General features: G+C 44.7%; 1 protein-coding gene and 1 non-coding gene across 7 annotated transcripts in view; both read right to left on the bottom strand.

Moving 5' to 3' along the window:
- C11H10orf143 (chromosome 11 C10orf143 homolog) overlaps positions 1–23,708 on the bottom strand; it is a 69,614-nt gene that overhangs the window by 36,146 nt on the left and 9,760 nt on the right. For all 6 annotated transcript variants that reach the window (XM_074373368.1, XM_045514911.2, XM_074373369.1 and 3 more), the window contains exons 2-3: positions 9,289–9,462; positions 9,119–9,181 (exon numbers count right to left, since the gene is read on the bottom strand). In XM_074373368.1, coding sequence (XP_074229469.1) covers positions 9,119–9,181; positions 9,289–9,462 — 237 coding nt within the window. The remainder of the gene's footprint in view (positions 1–9,118; positions 9,182–9,288; positions 9,463–23,708) is intronic.
- On the bottom strand, positions 1,709–1,781 carry TRNAG-ACC (transfer RNA glycine (anticodon ACC)). Its single transcript has one exon. It is a non-coding gene; the product is annotated as a tRNA-Gly (tRNA).

Below are 23,708 nucleotides of genomic sequence, written 5' to 3'. Positions count from 1 at the left end.
TCACACGGAAGGATCATCTGGGCGGTCAGAACAGGATGCTGTGGTGGCCACAGGTCGACCTGATGAGGGGCCTGGGACGGCGTCACACGAGAGGTCTCTCAGCTGGACCGTGAAGGCACAGCAGAATCTCACAAGGTGGGAGACGGCATCCCAGGCAGTGAGAACAGCAGGTGAGAATGTTCCAGAACAACAGAATTGTCTGTGATGATGAGCCAGGGCTCATGGCGCACACAGGCAGGGACCGTCTGAAGGTCTGGCCGCGTGGGACTGAGAGAGACTCCGAACACCATGATGCCCACGCCCTGAGTCCCAGGGCCAGACACTGCGCCACCATGAGTGGGAGGTCTTGTCACCCGCCACCTCTGGCAACCACCAATCTGTTCTCTCCATCTATGAGCTTGTTGTTTTGTTTTTTAAGATTCCACATGGAAGCGAGATCATACAATTTTGTCTTTTTCTGTCTGACTGATTTCACTTAGCACAATGCCCCAAAGTCCATCCATCTTGTGGCAAGTGGTAGGATTTCCTCCTTTTTGTGGCTGAGTAATATTCCATTGTGTGTGTACCAGTTTCTCTATCTGCTCATCCATCCTGTTTTTGCATGTTCATCTTAACGTTCAACAACTTTGCTGAACACTAGTTCTACTAGTTTATCAGTAGATTTTCTTTGCAGATAATTAAAGCATCAGGAAACAACAATTTCATTTTTTTCCTTCCCAATTCTTAAAGCCATTGCTTCTTTTTTCTTGTTTAACTATCTGAGTTAGGAACTCTGGTAAGCAGAAGTGGTGACAGTTAGCAAAGTTTTCTCTTCATCAAAGGAAACGCTTCTTGCCGGGATGAACCCTTCTGCTTCTGGTTTGCGGACTCTTTGTCATGAGTGGGATTTGGAGTAACTGAGCACTGTTTCTGTCATGAGATTTGGAGTAACTGAGCACTGTTTCTGTATCTGTCAAGACCATCTTTTTTCTCCCGTCTCCTTTGACCAAACGATGTAGTAGTTCTTCTAATGCCAGTCATTCATGTGTTCCTTCACACAGGATTTCCCTTAACCTATAAAACCATGTGGAATGGTAGCTTTTGAGAACTTTCCCAAATGTTTCCATTGTGATTGGTCCATGTTCTCTCTTCTGAAGTCAATTTTGGTACGTGAATTCCTATGGGGGAAGGGAATTCCCACTGCACTGGCCATCCCAGCTCTAAGCCTCATACAGCCAGCCTGCATGTTCATACAGGACGGTCCCCTTAGCGTTTCAGACAGGATATGCCAAGGTCTGTGGTATCTACTGTTCCTGAAGGAGGTCTGCTGTCAGTCAGACCACTGCTCCTTCCTCGGTACCGGTCCTTCCCCCTGGCAGTCGTCCAGAATTGTTTTATGTCATGTGGTTTCACCAAGATGGACGCGCAGATACGTCACGTCAAGACTCACTGTGACTTTTCAGGAATACAAAAAAGTATAGACAGCAATGTAACTAACACTCGTGAGCCATCACGTAGCTTCAGAGATTAAACAAAACAGATATAATTGAAACACCTGCTGTAACCTGAGCCCTCACTCCCTAAGTAGAAATAACCTCGTTGTGATAAACTTAATGTCTCTCTCAGAAATGTTTCTGTTGTTTTAGTTAATATGTATTTTTTAAACTTTTTTCTTATTTTATTGTTTTTATTTTGGGGGGGGGAGGAGGTTTATTATTTACTTTTTTAATGGAGGTACTGGGGATTGAACCCAGGACCTCATGCATGGTAGGTATGCATCCTACCACTGAGCTATACCATCCCCCCATAGTTAACATGTACTGATTTTCACATGTTGAAAATTATATCTAAATGTTATCATTCCATACATATCTTTCTGTAATTTCCTTTTTGAAGTTCCTCCATTTTCACTACTGTGTATATTTCGCTGAATAAATATACACTGCGTCCTTTATCCACTCTCCTACTGATGGACATGCATGTTGTTTCTGGCTTTCTGCTAAGCAAACAGTGCTACAATTACTGTGCACACGTTTCCTTGGGCATCTGTGAGGGTACAGACCTAGGACCGAAACGTCCAGGTCACAGGGATACCCACCATCACCTGTACTAGCCACTGCTCTACAGGTCAACGTGCTGAGCTACACGCCTCCCATGAGGTCGATGATCCGTCAGCGCCACACCCCCACTTACAGCATCACAGTTCTACTTCTGCTAATTTGATGCTTTCCCTTGCAAGCCCTTGGTTAATGGTGAGGTTGAACGTCCAGTGACACCTGCCGGGCCGCCTCCTCTCCGAGCGCCAGTGCACACACTGCCCCCGTTTACCTGCTGCTGTGTCGAGTGTTGCTGTGTGTCGTCCCTGCTTTACCTTCTCAGCCGGTGACGGAGGAATCCTGGTACGCAACTTGTCTTACACGTGGTGGAATGTGTCAGTCCTTACCCTTTGGGCTTACTGGTTTTATCAGTCTTCCCAATGTCACAAACATATTCTGCTGTACTTTCTAGTGTAAGGTTTTAAAGTTTTGTTGTTGCTGTTGCTTTGTTTTTCTCATTTAGGCTCTTACCCTCCCCTACTTTCCAGAACTGACTTTTATGTGAGATAGACCTAATTTTACTTTTCCTCATACACGGAGAGCCGGCTGTCCCAGCACAACTTAGAGAGCACCCCGTCATTCTCGACGGACTTGTGTCACATCCTCTAATATGTCCAGCTGCCACACACGCATGTCGAAAGCCCTCGACTTTATCCCTTGGTCTGCCTGTCTGTCCCAAGGCCAACAACGCTGTCGTAACCAGCACAGCTTTGTAACACACCTGGACCCATGACACGTGGTCCCCCTCACCTCGCTCTTCTGCCTCAAAGCTGTCTGGCGACACGAGCCTTCCCTCCGCCCTGGGCAAGCCCAGCCGCCGTGCTCTGCACTTTCATTTCCTCTCCTGCTCTCGATTCCTCCCTTCTGGATTTCCGGACGGGCCGTCTCATTCCTTCCTCTGCTAGCCAGACTTGCAGTTCTCATCTCTCCACCTCCTGCCGTGGTCTGAAGGATTTCCCCAGATAAATCCCCTAGTTCACTGACTCTGTCTTGGTGTCTAACCTGACAACTCTTTCTCACTTTAATGACCATATCATTCATTCACTTTTAAAAGTTTTTTTTTTAACCTCCCAATTCCTTTTTCATATTCTTTTTCATTATGGCTTTCTTCCTTTTTCAATCATTAAAATTTTAAAAAACACTTACCTTTATAGCGCACTTTAGGCTCTTTTATTAATTCGATTTTTGCAGGTTTGTGTTCTGCTTGTTATGGTTCCCGATGCCCCACCCCGGCCCCGGCTCCCCCGTGCTGGGTCTGTTTACGGAGCGTACATCTTCCTGCCAGGACCTCCTCTGTGGTGCCAGCTCGTCTGTCCCTGGGGCCTGCATGCTCTGGGTGGGGAAGCGTGCCTCCAGGATGATCCCGCATCTGCCACTATCCAACAGCTTCAGACTTTTAACAGTCTGTGTCTATTTTTGTTCGTTTGTCTTGGGGGGCAGGTAATTAGGTTGATGTATTTATTTTAATGGAGGTGCTGGGGATTGAACCCAGGACCTCAAGCACGGGGGGCACGCACTCCACCACTGAGCTGTGCACCACCTCCGATGTCTGTACCTATTTTTATGTTAATACCTCAACTTTTGGTTCTTGCACCATTGAGGCAGAATAAACATGGAGCCCACAGCCAAGTATGGCCTGGTATTTTAATTTCTAATCCCCTTTGAAGGGACAGGCAGATCTTCAAAGCAGAGAACTTCATGCAGGGGTCCAAATTCTAGCTCCCACAACTCCACTGGCCAAAGGCACACCTATCTCTGGACATCAGAATTCTAAACCCCAACCGTTCTAGGACCAAACCCAACACAAGCCAGACCTCCTGACACAGCCACAGTGGTGGGTCTGCCTCTGGTCTGCTGCTTTCTTCACTGACACGATCAACTATCATTCAGTGTTCTTATCTGTAGCAGGAGGGGGCACACTTGCATTTGCTTAGACAACATGCTTGCGGAAAATCTAAATAGCATTTTTCTTAAAATGCTAACTTGTCTGTGAAAATTCATTTCACATCTCTTCACAGTATAGCATTTTATCCCTAGAGAAAGACGTTCTAGTTTTGTTCTTCTGGTCACCTGAAGGCTCTCTGTTTCTTCACAGCCTGGAAATCATCTCAACACACAGTTGAAAAAATTTTAAATTACTTTTCTAGTATCCATAGTTCAGAAAAAACATTTGCTGTTAGAAGCTATACCCAAAGATTCTGTCAGCAGGCCCATTCGGACTCATGTTTCGGAATTCCCGTCTGGTTGAGCTGCCAAAGCCACCTCCTCTCCTGGCCAGCTCCTTCCTCCATGGTCTGAAAAATCCAGCCCTGTGTCTCAGCAAGAAGCCCTCACTGCGTCCAGGACCCACGGTCTCACTGCTGCATGTCCCAGAGGCTGGAAGAGCGGCTGCTGTGTGCAGTTCGGGGAGGGATGCTGGCACACCGGCCGTGGCACAGGCCAGCCTGGAGGGCAGGAAGGACAGGGCTGTGGCCTGAGCTCTGCAGCCCAGCCTCCCTGTCCACCACGGCATGTGGCAGGCCCGTCACCTAACCGTTGTGGACCTTATGTCCCTCATCTGTAAACGGACAGGGTAAGACCAATGACTGGGACCCCTGGCAAACCTGGGGGGAAATGCACAGAGTACAGTGTGATTCCTTCAGAATGATCCATGAGATTCACGCTGATCCCCTATGACTGCGTTTCTCTCTCTTGGGATATAAGAATAAAGGACTGACAAGCAGTAGCTGTCGCTGAGACGGGACACAAAGTGCGAACCACTGTGCCTCGGTCCTTCTCAGTCCACGTCAGACTGCTTGCTCCTGGCCTGACACCTGGGCCACCGTCCAGCACAGGCAGCACCCGTGTCCCTGCGGGCACAGGAGAGCAGGAGGACCTCGTTTACACCGGCTTCTGGGTCCGGTCCTGTTTCAGGGCAGTACTTACAGATGCTACAGGGGTAAGAAGCAGTTACTAATGACAGGTAAATAAAATAAAGCAATTGTTTTAAAGGTCGCCCATTTGGAGACAAAAAGAAGTACAAGGGGAAAAATGCATCCATTTAGAATCAGAATAATCACACCAGGGCTCCTCCTGCTGTCCCGACAGGAAAAACTAAACCCAGACAACAGGATGGGCCAAACGCCCCCCACTGCCCCCAGCTGTGGCCCCGCACTGCCGCCTCCTCCCCCCACACACGCTGTCAGGCAGGGCATCTCACTGCCAGAAAGTGAGGAGCAGAGAAACTTACTAACACTCTGTATCTGCCCTCAGCACTAATGACAGGCTGTTACGCAAGATCAGCTTGCTGGGGGCGGGGGCGGGTAGCCCACAATACCCAAAACAATGCTTTGCACGTTGGCTTTTATGTGGCAATTCACTACCAGCTTGGGTAATAAACCCCAGTAACACCAGGTGAACAAAAGCAAAGGAACACCGGTCAGGGGCAACACACAGGGCCTGACTGTCTTTTTCAAGTTCACGCCCAGGCACTCAACTCCACCGCGCCGCCCGGTGGGCCGGCTCTGCACGCTCCAGGGTGCGGTGCTCGCTGGGCCAGGAGCCCGCGGCTGCAGCGGGACTGCAAGGACCCAGTGCCTGTGTTTCAGACAGCAATCTCTGTTTTCAGGTGGTTTTGTCCACTCCTTAGAGGAATGGCCCAGGTAGATTCAGTCCAAAAAGAGAAACCAAACCACCACCCACCCAAAAAAAAAAAAAAAAAAAAAAGAGAGAAATCAATCCAGGTGTTTCAAACAGAGGCCGCTTAGTACAGGATTCAACTGCACAAATGAGCAAGAGAAGAGACGCTACACAGGGGAGGGGGGCAGACATCCCCCAGGAGGGCCCCTCTCTTGGGCGGGAGCAGGTGCCTCCCAGCAGGAGTTGGGACCAAGGCGGACAACTCTGCAGGAGCGAGGACCCTGGAGAGAGGTGCTGAGAGGCTGCTTTGGGTGGGGGAGGGGTGCGGAGTCATGCCCCCTGCCTCCTGACTCCACTCTAGTGTCCACGGTCAGAAACCAGACTTTAAGACACTGAGCAGGGGAGACAAGGGTGGGGAATGGAGCTGAGAGAAAACAGACAACTTACTGCAGCGCTGAGCCAATAAAATCTGAGGGTGGCCCCTCAGCTGTGGAGCTACAGATTATCAGAGGCCAGGTGAACTTGGAAACCGGGGTGCTAAGGACACGTGAACCCCGCAAATCTGTTCTGCCTGGGCATGCCCACCTGCCTTTTGTGCATCTTTCTGTGGTTACTGTGGAGACGGCCTCGCTAGATTGCTAGGTTTCATTAAACGGGTACAATTTGCAAAGAAAAGCATGACTTGGCTGCCATGGACCCCTGTGCCACGCGGGCTAAGCTGACCAGAGAAGCCGCCGGCTGCATGGTGTGGCCTGGCTTTGGGACAACTCCTGGGAGGAAAGGAGTCTGGGAGACACAGCGACCATCAGCACTGATCCCAGACTTTCAGCACTGGACAGAGAGCCGCTGCCCTGGGGTTACGGGTGGACACCCTGAATACCCGGTCCCACCACGCCAACAGGGGATGGCTTCATTCCAGCTGTCAGTAATGTGAGCACGTGACTGAGGGTTAAGAGAAGCTGTTTCTAAATAACACCTTGTACTAGGAGTTGAGCCTTCACAGGGATCACTGAGAAACTGTCAGCAAACACCTAAGCAGTCATCACTGCAACAGTCAGATCCAACCAGCAAGAAGGGAGCACAGAGAGGAGACCCGCGTGCTGACCTGGAAAACGAGTTTGGGAAGGTCTAAGGAAAACGCTCTCACACACGTGAGCAGTGACTCACAATAAAAATAAGGAAGAGCTTCGCAGCAGAAAGACACCAGCAACTCAGAGCGAGCTGAGACCGCCATGTGAGAATTCACAACAGAACCGATCAGACAGATTGGCGGATGCCCCACTGAGGTCAGAAATACACCAGAGACCCGGGACACAGAGGAGGTTCTCAGGGAAAAGCACCAAATAAGCTGAGAGGCACAGCAAGCCTCCTGTTAGCAATCCCACACAGCTGCCCAGCAAAACCTTCGCTTCTCTCTGACCCAAGGTCGCCACCCCGGGTCAGCTACTGGAACTGTGGGCCAGGACGGGGCAGGCGTGTGTGAATGGGGTGCACCTGTGAGTGGAGCTGTGTTTAATAAAGTCTTCTGACATGTGGACTTGCTGCCCATCGGTGACTCACGGTGAAGCACTTCTCCCTGGGATCGCGCATTTCTAAAAATACTATTTGCTTTTTATTTAACCCTGAGCCCTTTGATGTTCTAGAATGCAAAAATAGTGCCTTATTATTTCAAAAGCTTAAGAGAGAAACTAGCTGTATTATTATTAGAAGATACATGCAGCTACAGTCTGTTCAAATATCAAGAGGTGTGACTTTCCACATTCACATTTCAATCTTTATTTACATAAGACTTTTAGAAATAGTGGGTGTAAATATTAAATCACCCAAGCCTGGGTGAAATTTTATTGAGAATAACTCCAAACAAAGGGAAACTGATTTTTTAAAGTCAGTTTCTGAAATTTAGATGAAAAGAACATTATGCATTAACAAAAAAAATGATGTATTTACACATCAATATAGGTTTCCTGCGTGGCAGATTCATTCCCTACAAAACATACAGAGGCAAGCTTGGGGAATTACAAAGGAAGGAAAACCCTAATCAAACAGGTGCGGTTGTTCAAACAGAATATTAGCTTAAATGATCCAATCAGTTGCTTGAGCCCAAAATTTTTTTCTTTAAGCCATTCATGCCAGAGCACAGCCTCTCAGAACATTAAGAACCCACATTACATCCCAAGTGTCTGCCCGGAAGGTGGGGGATCTGAAGACACGGTCCACAGAAGTGTGACGAGGATAAGGCAGGCTCCTAGTCAGTCACCAGCACTGACATAGTTTACCCACGAAGGGGTCACGCTTCTCAAGGTAAGCACTACTTATCCAAGATCCAGGGAACACTGGGCAGCTATACGAATCAACTGAAATACAGCAAGTTCACACTGCGGGACCCTTGATTTCACCAGTGCTCAGGATCACGCTGCAGGAGGCAACGTGACCTGTAGAAATCTTCCTGAAGACTGGGCACAAAAAGAAAAGCACATTTTCATGGGGTGGGTCTGCCAACAAGCTCTGCTTTCACATTTGTCTAAGGACTTCAGATGATCAGAGGTTCACACGAGGGATAACTGACAACAGTTCTAGGTCTTGGTTTAAAACAAAATCATGGCCTCTCACTGTAAAACAGTCACCTGCAATGTGTCAGGTGAATCTCTGTAATTTACTGACTCAATCTTTTGCTTATCAAAAACAGCAATGCTTCTCTAAAAATCTTCAGGGGGCAATCCTAGAAACACTCACACAGTCGCACAAGCACGCGCGTGTGTGCGCACACACACACACAGACACTTCTGGTTTCTACGTGGAAATTAAACACAACTCTTATTTTATTGCACTATTAAGACTGCAAATTTAAAATTAAAAAAAAAATAACAAAGGTTTCAAAGACATAGTAACCTGTTCTCAGAACAAGTTCAAAATTAGTCACAAGGCATCAAGAGACCACTGCATCAGAGACGGGACCTCTGACCCTGGCAATGTTAAGCCCTCCCTTTCCTTTGAATTAGTGGCGTCAATACTGTGTTGCTCTTTATGAAATCTGTGGTTTACGTGAAGTTGATGCAAACAAAAGAAAAGCTTAAAGAGGGAAAGTTAAAAACAACACTGATTCCTGTTTGGGTAATTGAGGTTATTAGGGCCGTCCTCCAAGATGTCCGCAAATAATCTCTGTTTTAACCACATCCATGGGTCTGAACTCTGTTTAAAGAACTTAAAATGTATTTTTTGAGTTCTATTTCCAACCTGAAGCTGGAAACAAATTAGCTCGCATGTGGCAGAACGCTAAGAAAGGCTTAAATCAACCTGCACCTTGTTATTTACATCTCTCATTCCTTAGAAACGTAACTGCCGTTTTTATTAACTTTGTTTTATGGATCTAATATTTACGAACAAGTCTATCTCTCACGTCACAGCAAGAAGGTGAAGGTACTTACAGATTCCCCTGCAACGCATCTTGGACAAGGCTGGGCCGAGCTCCGTCTGCCGATCTGAGGACTCTGTTCGACAAATCACAGCCACAGATGAATCAGAACAGCGGTTATTCACACTTTCTATTAAACACTTAAATGGGTGCACAGCGGGTTTGGCAGGAGGAGGAACCTACCCCCACATCTAGTCGCCCCTGGCCACTGTCGGGCCTCAGTCCAGGGAGGTGGCCTCTGGGATGCGGGTCTGGTGACTCAGGGTCCTCGCTGTCCCAGGACCCCAGGGCGCGTGCCTTCCCTGGGGGGCAGCCCCGTTCCTGGGCAGCTGCGTCTAATCTCCTGCACGCCCGTTTCTGCAACAAACAAAATTTCACTTGAGACGGCCTCGTAAAGCACCCAGCGCTCTAACTGAATCTGCTTCCTGAAAAGCTCAGCCGTGAGAACAGGCCTCTGCGGAGCTGGGGAGTTTACAGCACGTTTGAGGAGGTGATTTCAAACTTTATCTTTCAGGAATAACCACCATCCGTTACACTTAACCTCATTATTTCCAGCACTGTCTGATACTTGCTTAGCTTTATAGATTTTAAATAGTCATTTTAAACAATTTTGGCCAAAAGTCTTGTAATAAAGTATTGTGACTGGTTTATTGATATTGAAAATGTAAGACCTATAAATTTTGTTCAAGAAACTAGTTATATGCTTCAATACGTTTTGCCAAGTATTGTTACATACTTTTTAAATATAATATGAATTCATGTGTGAATAATTCTTTGTCTTACTGACACCGAAGAGCAAATTAATTTCATTTCAAAAGTTGCACACACAGCCCATAACGGATAACCTCTGGGAAAGTTAGCCCTTAGTTTTTGCTTCCTCTTGAACTAAAGAGGATGAATTACAAAAGCAATCCTCTGTCGCTGAAGGAAAGAGACGGTTCACTCTCCGAGTCCCGGGACTTTGTGTACTGTGCGGGTAATGACGTTTTCCCCGACACAGCTGAGAGGCAGGAGGGTCCGCAGGTGCTCAGGGAGTCCATCCTTCGGCCCAGCCAGCAATGGGTCTCTGGCTCCCAGGGCCAGCCCGCAGCCCCGCTGGAGGACAGCCCCGCCAGAGGACAGCCCCGCCCGAGTCACAAACACTCCTGATACGCGCGGGCCGCTCCACAGCCTCGTCACCGGCACACCATCGTCATGATTTGTTTATTATGCCAAATCTGTTCGTTATGACCTATTATTTATTTATTATTTTCTAAATTTCTAAATTGACTTTTTTTTTTTAACTTAATTAATTAATTAAAGAAAGAAACCTTGTATCGTGGGTTTAGATTGCTGGTTTTACTCTCCCCTAACATGCCTTAAAACAGATCCTTAAGGATGAAAAGGGAAAATGCTTAACTCTGAGCCCCTGCACCCACCACCTGGAATAATGTCCTGGGGTGAAGCGCTGACCCTGGGTGGTTGCACAGAACTGCCCTCCTGACAGCCCTTCCCCAAGGACAGGAAATCACAGAGGGTCAGAGTCGCCTCTGCGTCACAGTGCACCCTGGGCACGAGTGAAGTCAGAGAATGCTGGAATCTGGAAACAAGGCCTGTGAGAGAGAGAAGCCACCAAGCCCGTGTGGGGGTCCCCTCGTGCTCGCAGCCCTCACCCCCCACACGGCTGCACGCCCAGCGGGCAGGAGAAGCTGCGAGCTGGATGGAGCCGGGGCACCTGCGAGGGTGCAAGGGACGTGAACGGCCGGGGGGCGCACTTGACCGGGGACCACAGACACGGTGGCCGGAGGGCCCACTGTGGACCACGGACCACTGACCACAGACACAACAGCCGGGGGAGCCAGAGCGTGGATTCGGGGCTGGGGTTCGGGGTTTCCCTGACAGATGCCGTTTAAATAGGAATTCCTTCCCCACAACCACAGCTCCTGGGAAGGAGACAGGCGACAGAGGAAGGGAGAACGTCCCTGGATGATGGCGGTGAAGATAAAAAGGAGAAAGAGAGGACGTGTAGGTCCTGTAAGTAAGGTGCACCCTAGCATCAGGAGACTTTCGCCTCCCCATCTGTCACCAAAACAGACAGACAGCAGCTGCCCCTGGACTCGCCAAACCGATAGAAGAGGTGCCCTGAAACCAACAATCTTTTAAAAACACTTAATAACATAAAAATTCCTCCTGAATCAAAAGAAAATTGTAATTCAAACACCCTAAAAAATGCAATTAAACATTCAAACAAACATCTGAGGATATAAAAAACCACCTTGAATTAGAAATTGTGAATTCAAAACAGAAAGAAACAGAGAAATGAAGCAAGACGCGAATAAACTCGGGAAAGTACTGGAAGGAACACAATTATCTCAGATGAGGAATAACTTACAAAGCGTGCTAAGGAGAATAAATTCAAATGAAAACCAATAAAAGGCATCAAAGGAAGACAGGAGCACAACCCAAAGACATAAAGAAAAAGCTGAAAGGGTAAGAAAGACAGCAGCAGGAGTGGAAGCCAAGGAACAGCGATCGTGGCTCAGAGCTCTGATCTAAAAAGGGAGACAAGGTCATGCAGCGAACCTCGCATCTAAAATTACAATCTCAGAAAACTTCCTAGGAACAGAAAAATGACTGAATCTTAAAGGAGAAGGGCTCACAAAGCGCCTGGGAAAATTAACCCAGGGTGATTGACTCTGAGATAAACCCTAACAAAACTATGAGATTTCAAAGACAAAGATAAAACCCTCAGGGCCCCGGGGCCGCAGATTGTGAAAGTGAGGGGGAACTGGAGCAGCACCAGGCTTCTCAAAAGCAGCAGGAGTAAGACAGCAGCAGAGCCCCAAATCCTGGCTGGTTGGTTGGTAGTTTGGTCACTGAGTAGAGGGGTGGTGCTTTACAAAATAGACAGTCCACCACCCAACTTAATCAAGAAAAAAAGGGGAGAGAGCACAATACAGAACACAACACTAGGGAAATAAACAATAAAAGAGAAGAAATTTAAAAAGTCATTAGAGACTACTTTGCAGACTTCTAGCAAATGAATTCAAAAACGCAGCTGAAATGGGTAACTTTCTAAGAAAATTCAAATGACGAAAACTGACCCCATCAGAGTTAGGAAGCTTAAAGGACTGACTGCCATAGGAGGAACACGAAGGGTTACGAGCAAGTACCCCACAAGCAGCAGCAGGACCAGCCGGTTCCGCAGGGGAACTCCACCACACCTTCACAGATGAGGTCTTTCCAGTGCACCACACAGAAGCTCCTGCAGAGCGCCAAGAGGGGAGGAAACTTCCCAGCTCCTTTCCTGAAGCACGAATAACACTGACAAGCCAGCTAAAGAGAGCAAAGAAAGAAAACTGCAGGCCAGCATCACTCATAGATATCAATGCAAAAAATCAAATAAAATATTAACAAACAGAATCCAGTACCATGTTAAGAAATCAGATACCATGACCAAGTAGGATTTTTTCAAGAAATGAAAGCTGGGTTCAATATTAGCAAATCCATTAATATCATTCACCACTGTAATAAACTAAGGGAAAATAATATGATTATCCCCATGGATGCTGAAAAATCCTCTGACAAAATTAAAAACGCACTTATAAAAGCTAAAGAAAATAGGAATTGAGTGTTACAGTCTTAACATGATAAAATACATATACCTTAATCCAAAAGCCAGTATCTTATTTATTGGGGAAGGACTAGCAGCATTTCCACTAAGACCAGGAACAGGCAGGCATACCCAGTCTCCACATCTGTTCACCATCGTCCTGGAGGTATTATGTCACCAATAGAATTACAAAAGATACATCCATCAGAAGCATAAGAATGGATACAGAAGTACAGTTACCTCTACTTGTAGATGATGTCATAGTGTGTACCTGGAAACCCCCAGAGAATCAATGATGAAACCAACTCAATAAAATAATCCACTGAATAAGAAACAAAATTAACATACAAAAATCAATAGCCTTCAAATACAAAACAATGAGTAACTAGAGAAAACCCCATTTAAAATAATTGCAACAAAGAAGATTAAATGTTTAGGAATAACTTTAATAAGAATTTGACAAAACCCATACAAGGAAAATTTAAAACATTCTGGAATAACATAAAAGTAGATATCAACAAATAGAGAGGCACCCCCTATTCTTGGATAGGATAACTCAACCCTATAAAAATGACAGTTCTCCCTAATTTAATTTACAAATTCAATGAAATACCAGCAAACAGCAATAAACTACTGTATAGACTTACACAACTTGATACTAAAGGTCACATGGGAAAAAAAAATGCAAGAATAGCCAGAAAAACCTGGGGGTGGGGAGAAATGCTGGACATTAAAACATACCATAAAGACTGTAATTAAACAGGGTGCTGGACAGCTACATTCAAAATAATGAAATTAGAACATTCCTTCACACCATACACAAAAATAAACTCAAAATGGTTTAAAGACCTAAATGTAAGACAGAACACCATAAAACTAGAAGAGAATGTAGGCAAAACATTCTTTGACATAAACTGCAGCAACATTTTCTCAGATCAGTCTCAAGGCAAAAGAAATCAAAGCAAAAGTAAACAAAAGTAAACAAATAGAACCTAATCAAACTTAAAAGTTTTGGTTATGAAAAAACTTTTTGTTTGTTTTGAAATCATCAACAAAACGAAAAGATAACCTACAGAGTGGGAGCAAATATTTGCAAATGATGTGACCAACAGGGGGTTAATATCCAAAATGAACAAACAGCTCATACAACTGAAAAAATAACCCAATCAAAAAATGGGCAGAAGACCTAAACAGGTATTTTTCCAAAGAAGATATCCAGATGGCCAACAGGCACGTGAAAAGCCACTCAACACTGCTAATTATTAGAAAAATGCAAATCAAACCTCACACCAGTCAGAATGGCCATCATCAAAAAGTCTACAAATAATAAAAGAAGATGGTGTGGAGAAAAGGAAACCCTTGTCTACTGCTGGTGGGAATGTACACTGGTGCAGCCACTCTGGAAATCAGTATGAAGACTCCTTAAAAAGATAAAAATAGAACTGCTATATGATCCAGCAATCCCATTCCTGAGTATATATTCAGAAAAAAACAAAAACTCTAATGTGAAAAGATACATGCACCCCAATGTCCACAGCAGCACTGTTTACAGTAGCTGAAATATGGGAAGCAACCCAAGTGCCCATCAACAGACAACTGCCTCAAGGAGGGTGGTGTGTATACACACATATACACACATAACGGAATACTGTTCAGCCACAAAAAAGAATGAAATACTACCATTTGCAGCAACATGGATGAACCGAGACAATAGTATGCTTAGTGAAACAAGTCAGACAGAGACAAATACTATATAAGGTATCACCTGTATGTGGAATCTAAAAATAAAACAAACCAATCTGTATACAAACTACAACAGTCTCACAAACACAGAAAACAAACTTCCAGTCATCAAAGGGGAGAGGAAGTGGGGGAGGGACCAATGAGGAGTACAGGATTAGCAGACACAAGCTACCACACAGAAATGGTAAGCAACAGGGATTCACCGAACAGCACTGGAAATTATACCCTAATCTTGTAATCACCTACAGCGGAGTGTCATCTGAAAAAAAAAATTTCACTATGCTATATACCTAAAACTAACACAATATTGTAAATCAACTCTACTTCAGTTGAAAAAAAAAAAAACCCAGTGGTGCTAGAGATAAACAGACAAAGAGACCAATGGGACAGAAGTCCAGAAATAAACCCAAACGTATATGGAAATCTGGCATCTCAAGACACTGGCATAAAGATGAACTCTTTAATACATGGTGCTGGGACAACTGGGTGGCCATGTGGAAAAAGATAAAATTAGACCTGTATCTCATACCATATATAAAAATAAACTTCACGTAGATTAGGGATGTAAAACAATGAAACTGTAATTCTTGGAAGAAAATGTGCGTGGGTGCTTTTTGAAGCGTGGTGCAGGGAAAGACCTTCTAACTATGACTCAAAATTACCAAAGTCAACAAAACAAAAATTGAAAATCTGACTACATAAAAATTATGTCTGCAGGACAAAACAAAACAATATCTTACAGTAAAGAGATGACTACAAGTTGGAAGAAAATGCTTGCAGCATACACTACAGGAGAAGGGCTAACAGCCTTAATACACGGAACTCTCCCAAAAATTGAGGGACAAAGGACTAAGAACCTGAAAGAAAAATAGGAAAAAGACATGAACATTCAACTGATGAACAAAGTTATAAAAACAGCCTCCAAACACGGGGAAAAAGCTCAAACTCGCACATATTTATAGAACTGCAAATTACCACTGCAAAATACCAGCATCATTTATCAAACTGGCAAAAAATTTTAAATTGTGAGGCAGCCTCTGTTGGTGAGGCTGTGGGAAACAGGCACCTCCTGTGTTGCTGATGGGAATGCAAATTCTGCAGGGAAATTTGGCAATGCCTAACAAAGCTACTTCCTACTTTTTAACCTGGAAATTGGACCTCAAGGAATCTACCCCTCCAGGTCCATCTACAATACTGTGAAAAATAAAAACTGCACAAGGTTACTCACTGCAGCGCTGGTAACCTGCAAGGCACTGGAAACAACCCGAATGCCCAGAGCTGGCGAGCGGCTGGGTACACAGGGCACATCCATGGCCGGGAGCGCCGCGCAGCAGTGAGGGGCAGGAGGAAGGTGTGCATGCACTGGCAGTGAGGCCAGGTGCAAGGGGGTATCTGTAGCATGCTGTCCTTCACGTGAGAAAGGAGTGCACACCTCTCTGCGTGTTTGTGCAAAAGAAATACAGGAGGATATGTCAGGAGCTGAAGAGACTGGTTTCCTACAGAGAGGTGTGGGAAAGGCTTGGACAGAGGAGGACCGGCAGCAGGGTGAGGAGGGGGCCACACCTCTCTGAGCTGCATGCAGATACTGACACTAGTGAGTAAATCTGTTTCTCCCAGGGTTAGCAATTTTGAAACTGCTTTAATGGCATACTAGGGTTGAATAAATAAGCAAATGTACTGTAATAATGAGAACCAGGTTTCTACTGTTGAAATGCTACAATAAAAGGGAGAAGTTTACAATGAACCCAGTGGTGCTGATTAGAATTGGAAGCATTAGTATGAAAGCAGTTTTTAATACATAGGAAGAGGTACAGAAATGTGTAGGCATATAAATACAAACATATGTACTTCTATACATTTATATACAGACATAAATACATTAAGTATTCTGTATTTTGTGATATATGTTACAAATATGTATATAATACGTACATTTCCTAGCTGTGCTGCTGACAACAGCGGCATCCTAGCAGGAAGATTACACTGCCCACGTCGACACTGGCTTCTGAACACCCTTCTCCCACTAAAGGAATCTGGGCTCCACGGAGTGGCTGATTCAGGGATGGAGCAAGGAAAATGTAAGATGAGCCTGAAACATTTTGTGGCACCCAAAGTAAGAAAATTTTTTTTAGAGACGAGGCAAAAAGACCTAGGTGCCAAGCTGACGGAGTTCCTCATGGCCAAAGCTGCAACGGCTCAAGCAGTGAAGGCAGTCACAACAGCACTGGGTCGTAGCCCGCAGAGTAAATACCCGTGAGGCTGCCCGCAACATAAACAACTGAATAAATAGCTGCGACAGAAGAGGCGGTTCTTCCTCACAGGTGAAGGCTAATCAAACATAAAAGGAGTGGGGGACATACAAAATCGCCATCAAGTAAACACCGCAGTGAGAACTACTTCAGGCAAGACTTACCAATAGATACTAAATCAGTAGGCAAAGTTTAAGGAGAAACAGGATACTGGCACAAATATTCAAAGAATCTCCCTCAAGGTTTTTTTTTTTTAATTACAAAGAGAAAAAATAGCAACTTTACAGTGGATGAAAACACGTTCCAGTGACAAGTTTAAGAGACATCTTGACACCATGGACACCTGATGTGACGCACTGAGAAAGCCCAACGTCACCTCTGTGGTACTCCTGCCACATGCACGCCTTGACCTCATCATAAAAATGCTGGACAACCCAGGCTGGATCTTCTACAAAGTTAACTACCACTCCTCATTAAAAGCATCAAGGTCAGGGAAGACTGAGGAAGTTCAGAAGGGTTTAGGAAAATACAAGGACTAAGTGCAATGTGGGCTCCTGGTTTCAGGTCCTGGATTAGTGGGAAAACTGGTGAAACTGGAGCAAGGCCTGTAGTCTGGTTAACAGGCCTGCACTGATGTTAACTTTGGGGTTTGCTAATTGTACTTCGACTACATGAGCTGTTCAGGTGAAGGGTGTACCCGAATTCTCTATATTGTTTTTTTGCAATCTTCCTGTAAGCTGACAACTATTAAAAAAAAAGTTTTTAAAAATGAAGACAAAAACGTCTCTTGTACCCCTGGTGGTATGTGTACCACACTTCTAGAAATACTGATTTCAGCCAAACTGCCTTCCCATAGTCTCAGCCCACTGATTCTAATTTTTCCCTCTTAAGCGACATAAAGTAAACAGCCTGTGTGTATAAGATAAAGATCCTCTGAGATGTCTGAAGGCGGCCCTCGGGCACTTCGGAGGCTTGTTCTCTCCAGCCACACGTTCCCACTGTCTTTCACTATCCCGTATCTGAGAGGCTTCCCAGAATCTTCCTGTCCGACACAAGCTGCCCTGGAGTTCTTACATCAATATCCCTCTTACAACGAACCATGTGATGCAACAGAATATTGCTCAGCGATAAAAAGAGAAAATATTGCCATTTGCAGCAAGCAACATGGATGGACCCAGAAATTGTCATTTTAAGTGAAGTGAGCCAGAAAGAGAAAAAAAAATATCATATATCATTCATATGTGGAATCTTAAAAAAAAAGAAAAAGAAAAAAGAGGACACTAATGAACTCATCAACAAAACAGAAACAGACTCGCAAACACAGTAAACAATCTTACGGTAACCAGGGGAAAGGGGGTGGGAAGGGATGAAATGGGGAGTTTGAGATTTGCAAATGTTAGCCACTATATATTGAAATAGATTTAAAAAAACAAATTTCTTCTTTTTTAATTAAATCATGTTGAATATTTTATTTAATAAAATGTGGAGACTTTTTACCTTTCAGAAAAAATTCAGAAATGATTAGAATAAAAAGTCAGTCATCAAAGTAATAAACTTCTCTTTTGGAAAATTTACTTTTGTTGAATGTATTTCAACAATGTTAATAAATCAAGTGTTAATGTAATCTAATAATTTAATTTGAATATGTGTTAATTTCAATACACAACAACTACTGCAATGCCTCTTTGTGTTAAATAGGCAAATTTGAAGTTGGGTGTTCTATTGAAAACCACTTATATAACAATGAAAATTAAAGTCACAGTGTAGTTGAGGATTTTTTCCAGAGTTTTCCCTAATAGTATTCATTATTATAGGGTTTAGTTATTTAAAGAGAGCAAAGGTATTAACTTCTTTGATTCATTTTGAGCAATTAAATAAGAAAATTTTTTTTTCCTGCAATTGAAACATAGGTAATTCAGCTGATTATGTGCTAGCTTATGTTTAAAAAAAGTAAATTTCTTCTATGCAGCACAGGGAACTATATTCAATATCTTGTAATAAGCTTTAATAAAAAATAATATGAAGATGAATATAGGTATGTATATGCACGACTGGGACACTGTGCTGGACACCAGAAATTGACACATTGTAACAGGTTGTACTTTAATAAAAAAAAAAATTTTTAAATAACGAACCATGTGAAATACTTCCAACGCGCCGTCGCCACCAGACAGCAGAATGCCCAGCTCCACGACGTGACCACTGAGCCTGCACGGACGAGACCTCCCCGAGCCGGGGGGTTTCAGCAGCCATGTCACCCGGGTCCACGAGAGGCTGGCGCCCTCCACAGCCCGTGTCTTCTCCGCAGGAGGCCCCATCCTGTCCCTGGAGGCTCCTGAGGGTCCTTCTTTGAATTAACTGTAGGCTCTCCTACGGACACTTGTTAAGTTTAATTTGGTGTCTGTGTTGTTTCTCAGTGTATTAAAATACTGCCAAACATTGCAGTGATCAGATTAATCTTCATGACTTGCAAATAATGTAACCTGTGTTCTCACCTAAGTCAGATGAAAGTAGTGAAGAAAAGACCAAGGACCTAGATCTCTGGTTTTTCAGGATCCGCTCAACCTTCGCACTGCAAAAAGAGGCACCATATGTAAGATGGGTTTACAGCCCACTTCCAATACTCTGGCAAAGGGAAAAAGCGGAGATAGGAAATACATCCCATGGCTTTTTTGCTTTTTAATTGAAGTATACTCGGTTTACGATGCTGTGTTCACTCCTGGTGGACAGCACAGTGACTCAGTCATACACACACATACACTCCTCTTCATAGTCTTTTTCATTATAGGCTGTTACAAGGTACTGGAGACCGTTCTCTTTGCTATAGAGCTCCATGTCTTTTCATCCATAGCTTTCGACGTTCCTCCATCAGTAACATCATAGTTGGTGAGCAGCAGTAATATTTCCTTTGCTCCTTTCTGAGGAACATCACTTGCCAAAAAGGGAAGCAAAGGGGCATGGATGGATGACCATGAGCTGGAAGCCATACTTCCGGATGAAATCTGAAACACTCTGGAACTACATTCTACACCATCCTCTGTGGCGTCAAATACCATTTGGCACATTAAGGTCAGCAGACTGTGATCATCCACAGTGACAGGCTGATGTTCTCTGAGTGACTCAGGTGGCCCGAGGTCCCCACACCCTGTGGCAGGCAGAAGGGGGCCACACTTATAATCCACTGAGGTGGTCGGTGAGGGCGGGGCTCCTCCAGGGAGTGTGGGGTTACCTGCTTGGGGGCCCTCAGCCAGCTGAGTGGATTAAACGATTCACATTTTCTGCTAGTGACTGTGGATTATTGAAAGCTGACTGCCTATGACATAGACCGGTAAGCTTCCTCGGCAAACAGTCCAGTTATGGGGGGTTGGCCTGGACCAGAGGAAAATGAAGGCCACGGGGGCATTTAGCTCCAAGATGCTTGTGTTCCGCAGTATGCTCTCTCACTCCCTTCTGGAGAGGATCTGTCAGCCTTCATAAAGGCAGAGGAAGATTTACCACCCAACTAAAAAAAACTCTTGCACCGAATAAACAAAATTAAAATCCTGAGTATATGCAAAGACCCCACTGCTTAATAATTGAACAGCAACCTCACTAGAGAACAGCTGAAACAGGAACGTGGTTGAGAGAAGACACTGAGAAGACGCGTAAATCAAAACATAAACTACGTTTCATGTTCCCACAACCACGGGACACACATAGCTGGCAGGTCTCCACTGGAGGCGCGGGTCAGGCCTTTGCTGCCAGAGACGTTTGCCTTTGTTGGAAAAGAGGGGGCCCCAGCGAGCTCGAGGGGTGGGGAGAATAATGGGAGGTGGGGGTAAAGGTTTCACAATTGGGCAGAAATAAAATTCGAAGCCCCGGCTTCCACGCTGGTGAGACTGAGCCGTCGTGGAAAGTGGACTGAGGCCGCTCTCCCGCGGCTCCAGGGACATGCTGTGACCCCAGGCACAGGCCCAGCCTGGGCCAGCCCCACCCTGGACAGAGCTCAGACGTGTGGCCGCCTCTGGAAACCCATTTCTCCACTCCACGCTCGAGAGGACTGTGGAGAACAAAAAAAAAGAATCCAACTTCCTTGAACGCCTTAACAGAAAAGCACTGTGTATTCTCTTTAATCAGCACAGAAATGCAAATCAAAACTGCGATGAGGTATCTATCACCTCACACCACCCAGAAAGGCCATCGTTCAAAAGTCAACAAATGACAAACGCTGCAGAGGCTATGGACAAAGGGGATCCTTCCTGCACTGCTGGTGGGAATGCAGTTTGGTGCAGCCACTGTGGAAAAGAGTATGGAGATTCCTCAAAAGACTAGGAATAGACTTACCGTATGACCCAGGAATCCCGCTCCTGGGCATATACCCAGAAGGAACCCTACTTCAAAAAGACACCTGCACCCCCATGTGCATAGCAGCACTATTTACAACAGCCAAGACATGGAAACAGCCCAAATGTCCATCGACAGATGACTGGATAAAGAAGAGGTGGTATATTTATACAATGGAATACTACTCAGCCATAAAAACCGACTACATAACGCCACTTGCAGCAACATGGATGTCCCTGGAGAATGTCATTCTAAGTGAAGTGAGCCAGAAAGAGAAAGAAAAATACCATATGAGATGGCTCATATGTGGAATCTAAAAAAAAAAAAAGGAACATAAATACAAAACAGAAACAGTCTCAGACACAGAATACAAACTTGTGGTTGCCAAGAGGGCGGGGGGTGGGAAGGGACAGACTGGGATTTCAAAATTTGTAGATACTGACAGGCGTATGTAGAATAGATAAACAAGATTGTACTGTATAGCACAGGGAAATATATACAAGATCTTGTGGTAGCTCACAGCGAAAAAAATGTGACAATGAATATATGCATGTTCATGTACAACTGAAAAATTGTGCTCTACACTGGAATTTGACACAACATTGCAAACTGACTATAACTCAATAAAAAAAATCTTAAAAAAAATCAGCACAGCACGACAGTGGCACATTCTCAAAACTTACCTTAAATCAAGCACACGGCACACTCGGCGCGAGAATACCCATGGAAATCGTTAGACATCAGTAATGCAATTACAGGTAATTCTCTACACACACACTAATGTCACCTTTCATTTTGAAGGTATTTCGAGGATTTTTATTGACTAATGGGCTTTATTCTAAAGATCATTTGTATTATAAATGTGTAATGCTGGAGTCCTAGTTACCAGAAAGTTTGCTGAGTGAGGTTTTACAGTTTAGTTTTACTTCTACTATAATGAAGAAAGCTTGCTTTGGCTGGAGCAGCTGACACGGACGTCCACCAGCCCTGAATACAGACCTGCTAGTGCTGGCCAAGCTGGAGTAACAAGGCCTCCGCACTGCTGTTGAGAAAGAAAGCATGGTCTTCATCAGGCAGAGACTCCTCCTCCAGGACGTTTCCACGTGGAAGTGACCCTGTGCTCTTGGGAGGGCTGCTCTCCACATACAGTGCAGGGACCAGAAGCGAGGACCCCTCCCTAACTCGCGTGTTATCAGGGTATCCCAGGACTTCAGCCACGTCTGGGCGCTGTGCTGTTTTTAGAAGACTCCTCACTTGCTGGGCGTGGGCTGCATCCACACCCATGACCGAGCCTGGCTTGGCAAAGAGAAGGCAGCGGAGGAGGAGGCGAGCGAGGCAGGCCAGCGGCAGGAGTGGGGGTACCAGCTTCACCATGAGAGCTGGTTACCTGCAGGAGAGCAGCGGAGAAGAAACACCACTCCTTCACTTCCAGGCAAAATTAAAGCCATAAATGCACACTCTAGGCTGAGGGTTGACTGCCTGCATGATTTACCGAGGATGCTGTAAACCTAAATTATAAAAGATCTACCTACCACAAGTGGAACCTAGTAAACGTCCCTTGCAATGACAAAAAATCATAGTTCAGAGTGTTTCCGAGTTTGTAATCTCATTAACAAACAAAAATCCTGTGACATACAAAAATAGAAGGTTTTACTTCTATTTTGTCCCAAAAGTCCAAAATGAAGAAAATGAAGATGAAGAAAAAGAAGTCCCAAACGTCCAAAATGCTCAACTAATTTGCCTGAAGTCTGGTGATTTGAAATGGGAGAGCTGCGGCTCAGTGTGCGTTCAGTCTAACTGGGGAGACAAGGCTGAAACACACACCAGAGAAGCATTAAAAGCCATCTAATGTATGAAGAATGTTTCAAAACTCAATGTAAACCTAATATACAGCTAAAATGGTCAAGACCGTGTGGTACCGGCAGGGGGTGAACACACGGATCAATGGAACGGAACTGAGAGTCCAGAAAAAACCCTTACATTTGTGGTCAACTGACCTTTGACAAAGGTGCCAAGACAATTCAGTGGAGAAAGAACAATCTTTGTAAGAAGTGGTGCTGGTAAAATAGATAAACAAGAAGCTTCTACCGCAGAGCACAGGGAAGTATTCAGTATCTTGTCGTAACCTGTAATGAAAAGAGACGTGAAAAGGAACACATGTGTATGACTGACTGAAACATGACGCTGTGCACCAGAAACTGACACAACAGTGTAAACTGACCGTACGTCAGCTAAAAAAACAGTGGTGCTGGCATGATTCGACATCCACAAAAATTAACTCAAAACGGATCAGAGAGCTAAATGTAAGAGCTAAAAGCATTACATTTTTAGAGGAGAACACAGGAGAAAATCTCTGTGACCTGGGGTTAGGCAAAGGTTTTCTAGATATGACACCAAAAGCAAGACCCATAAAAGAAACAAATTGTAAACTAGATTTCATCAATATCCAAAACTTTTAGGCTTCAAGAGACACTATAAGTAAAAAAAAAAAAAAAAAAAAGCCAAATTCTTCGGAGAAAATGTTTACACATCATATCTATGTTAAAGGACCTGTCTCCAGAATATATAAAGTGTTTCAATTCAACAAATAATACAACTTTTTAATGCGCAAAGAATTTGAATAGTAATTCTTCCAACAAACATACACATACGGTCAACAAGTACATAAAAAGATATTCGACAAAATTAGTCATTAG

This window comes from Camelus bactrianus, chromosome 11 (assembly GCF_048773025.1).
Source record: "Camelus bactrianus isolate YW-2024 breed Bactrian camel chromosome 11, ASM4877302v1, whole genome shotgun sequence".
NCBI lineage: Eukaryota > Metazoa > Chordata > Mammalia > Artiodactyla > Camelidae > Camelus > Camelus bactrianus.
This window is presented reverse-complemented; position numbering and strand designations above follow the sequence as displayed.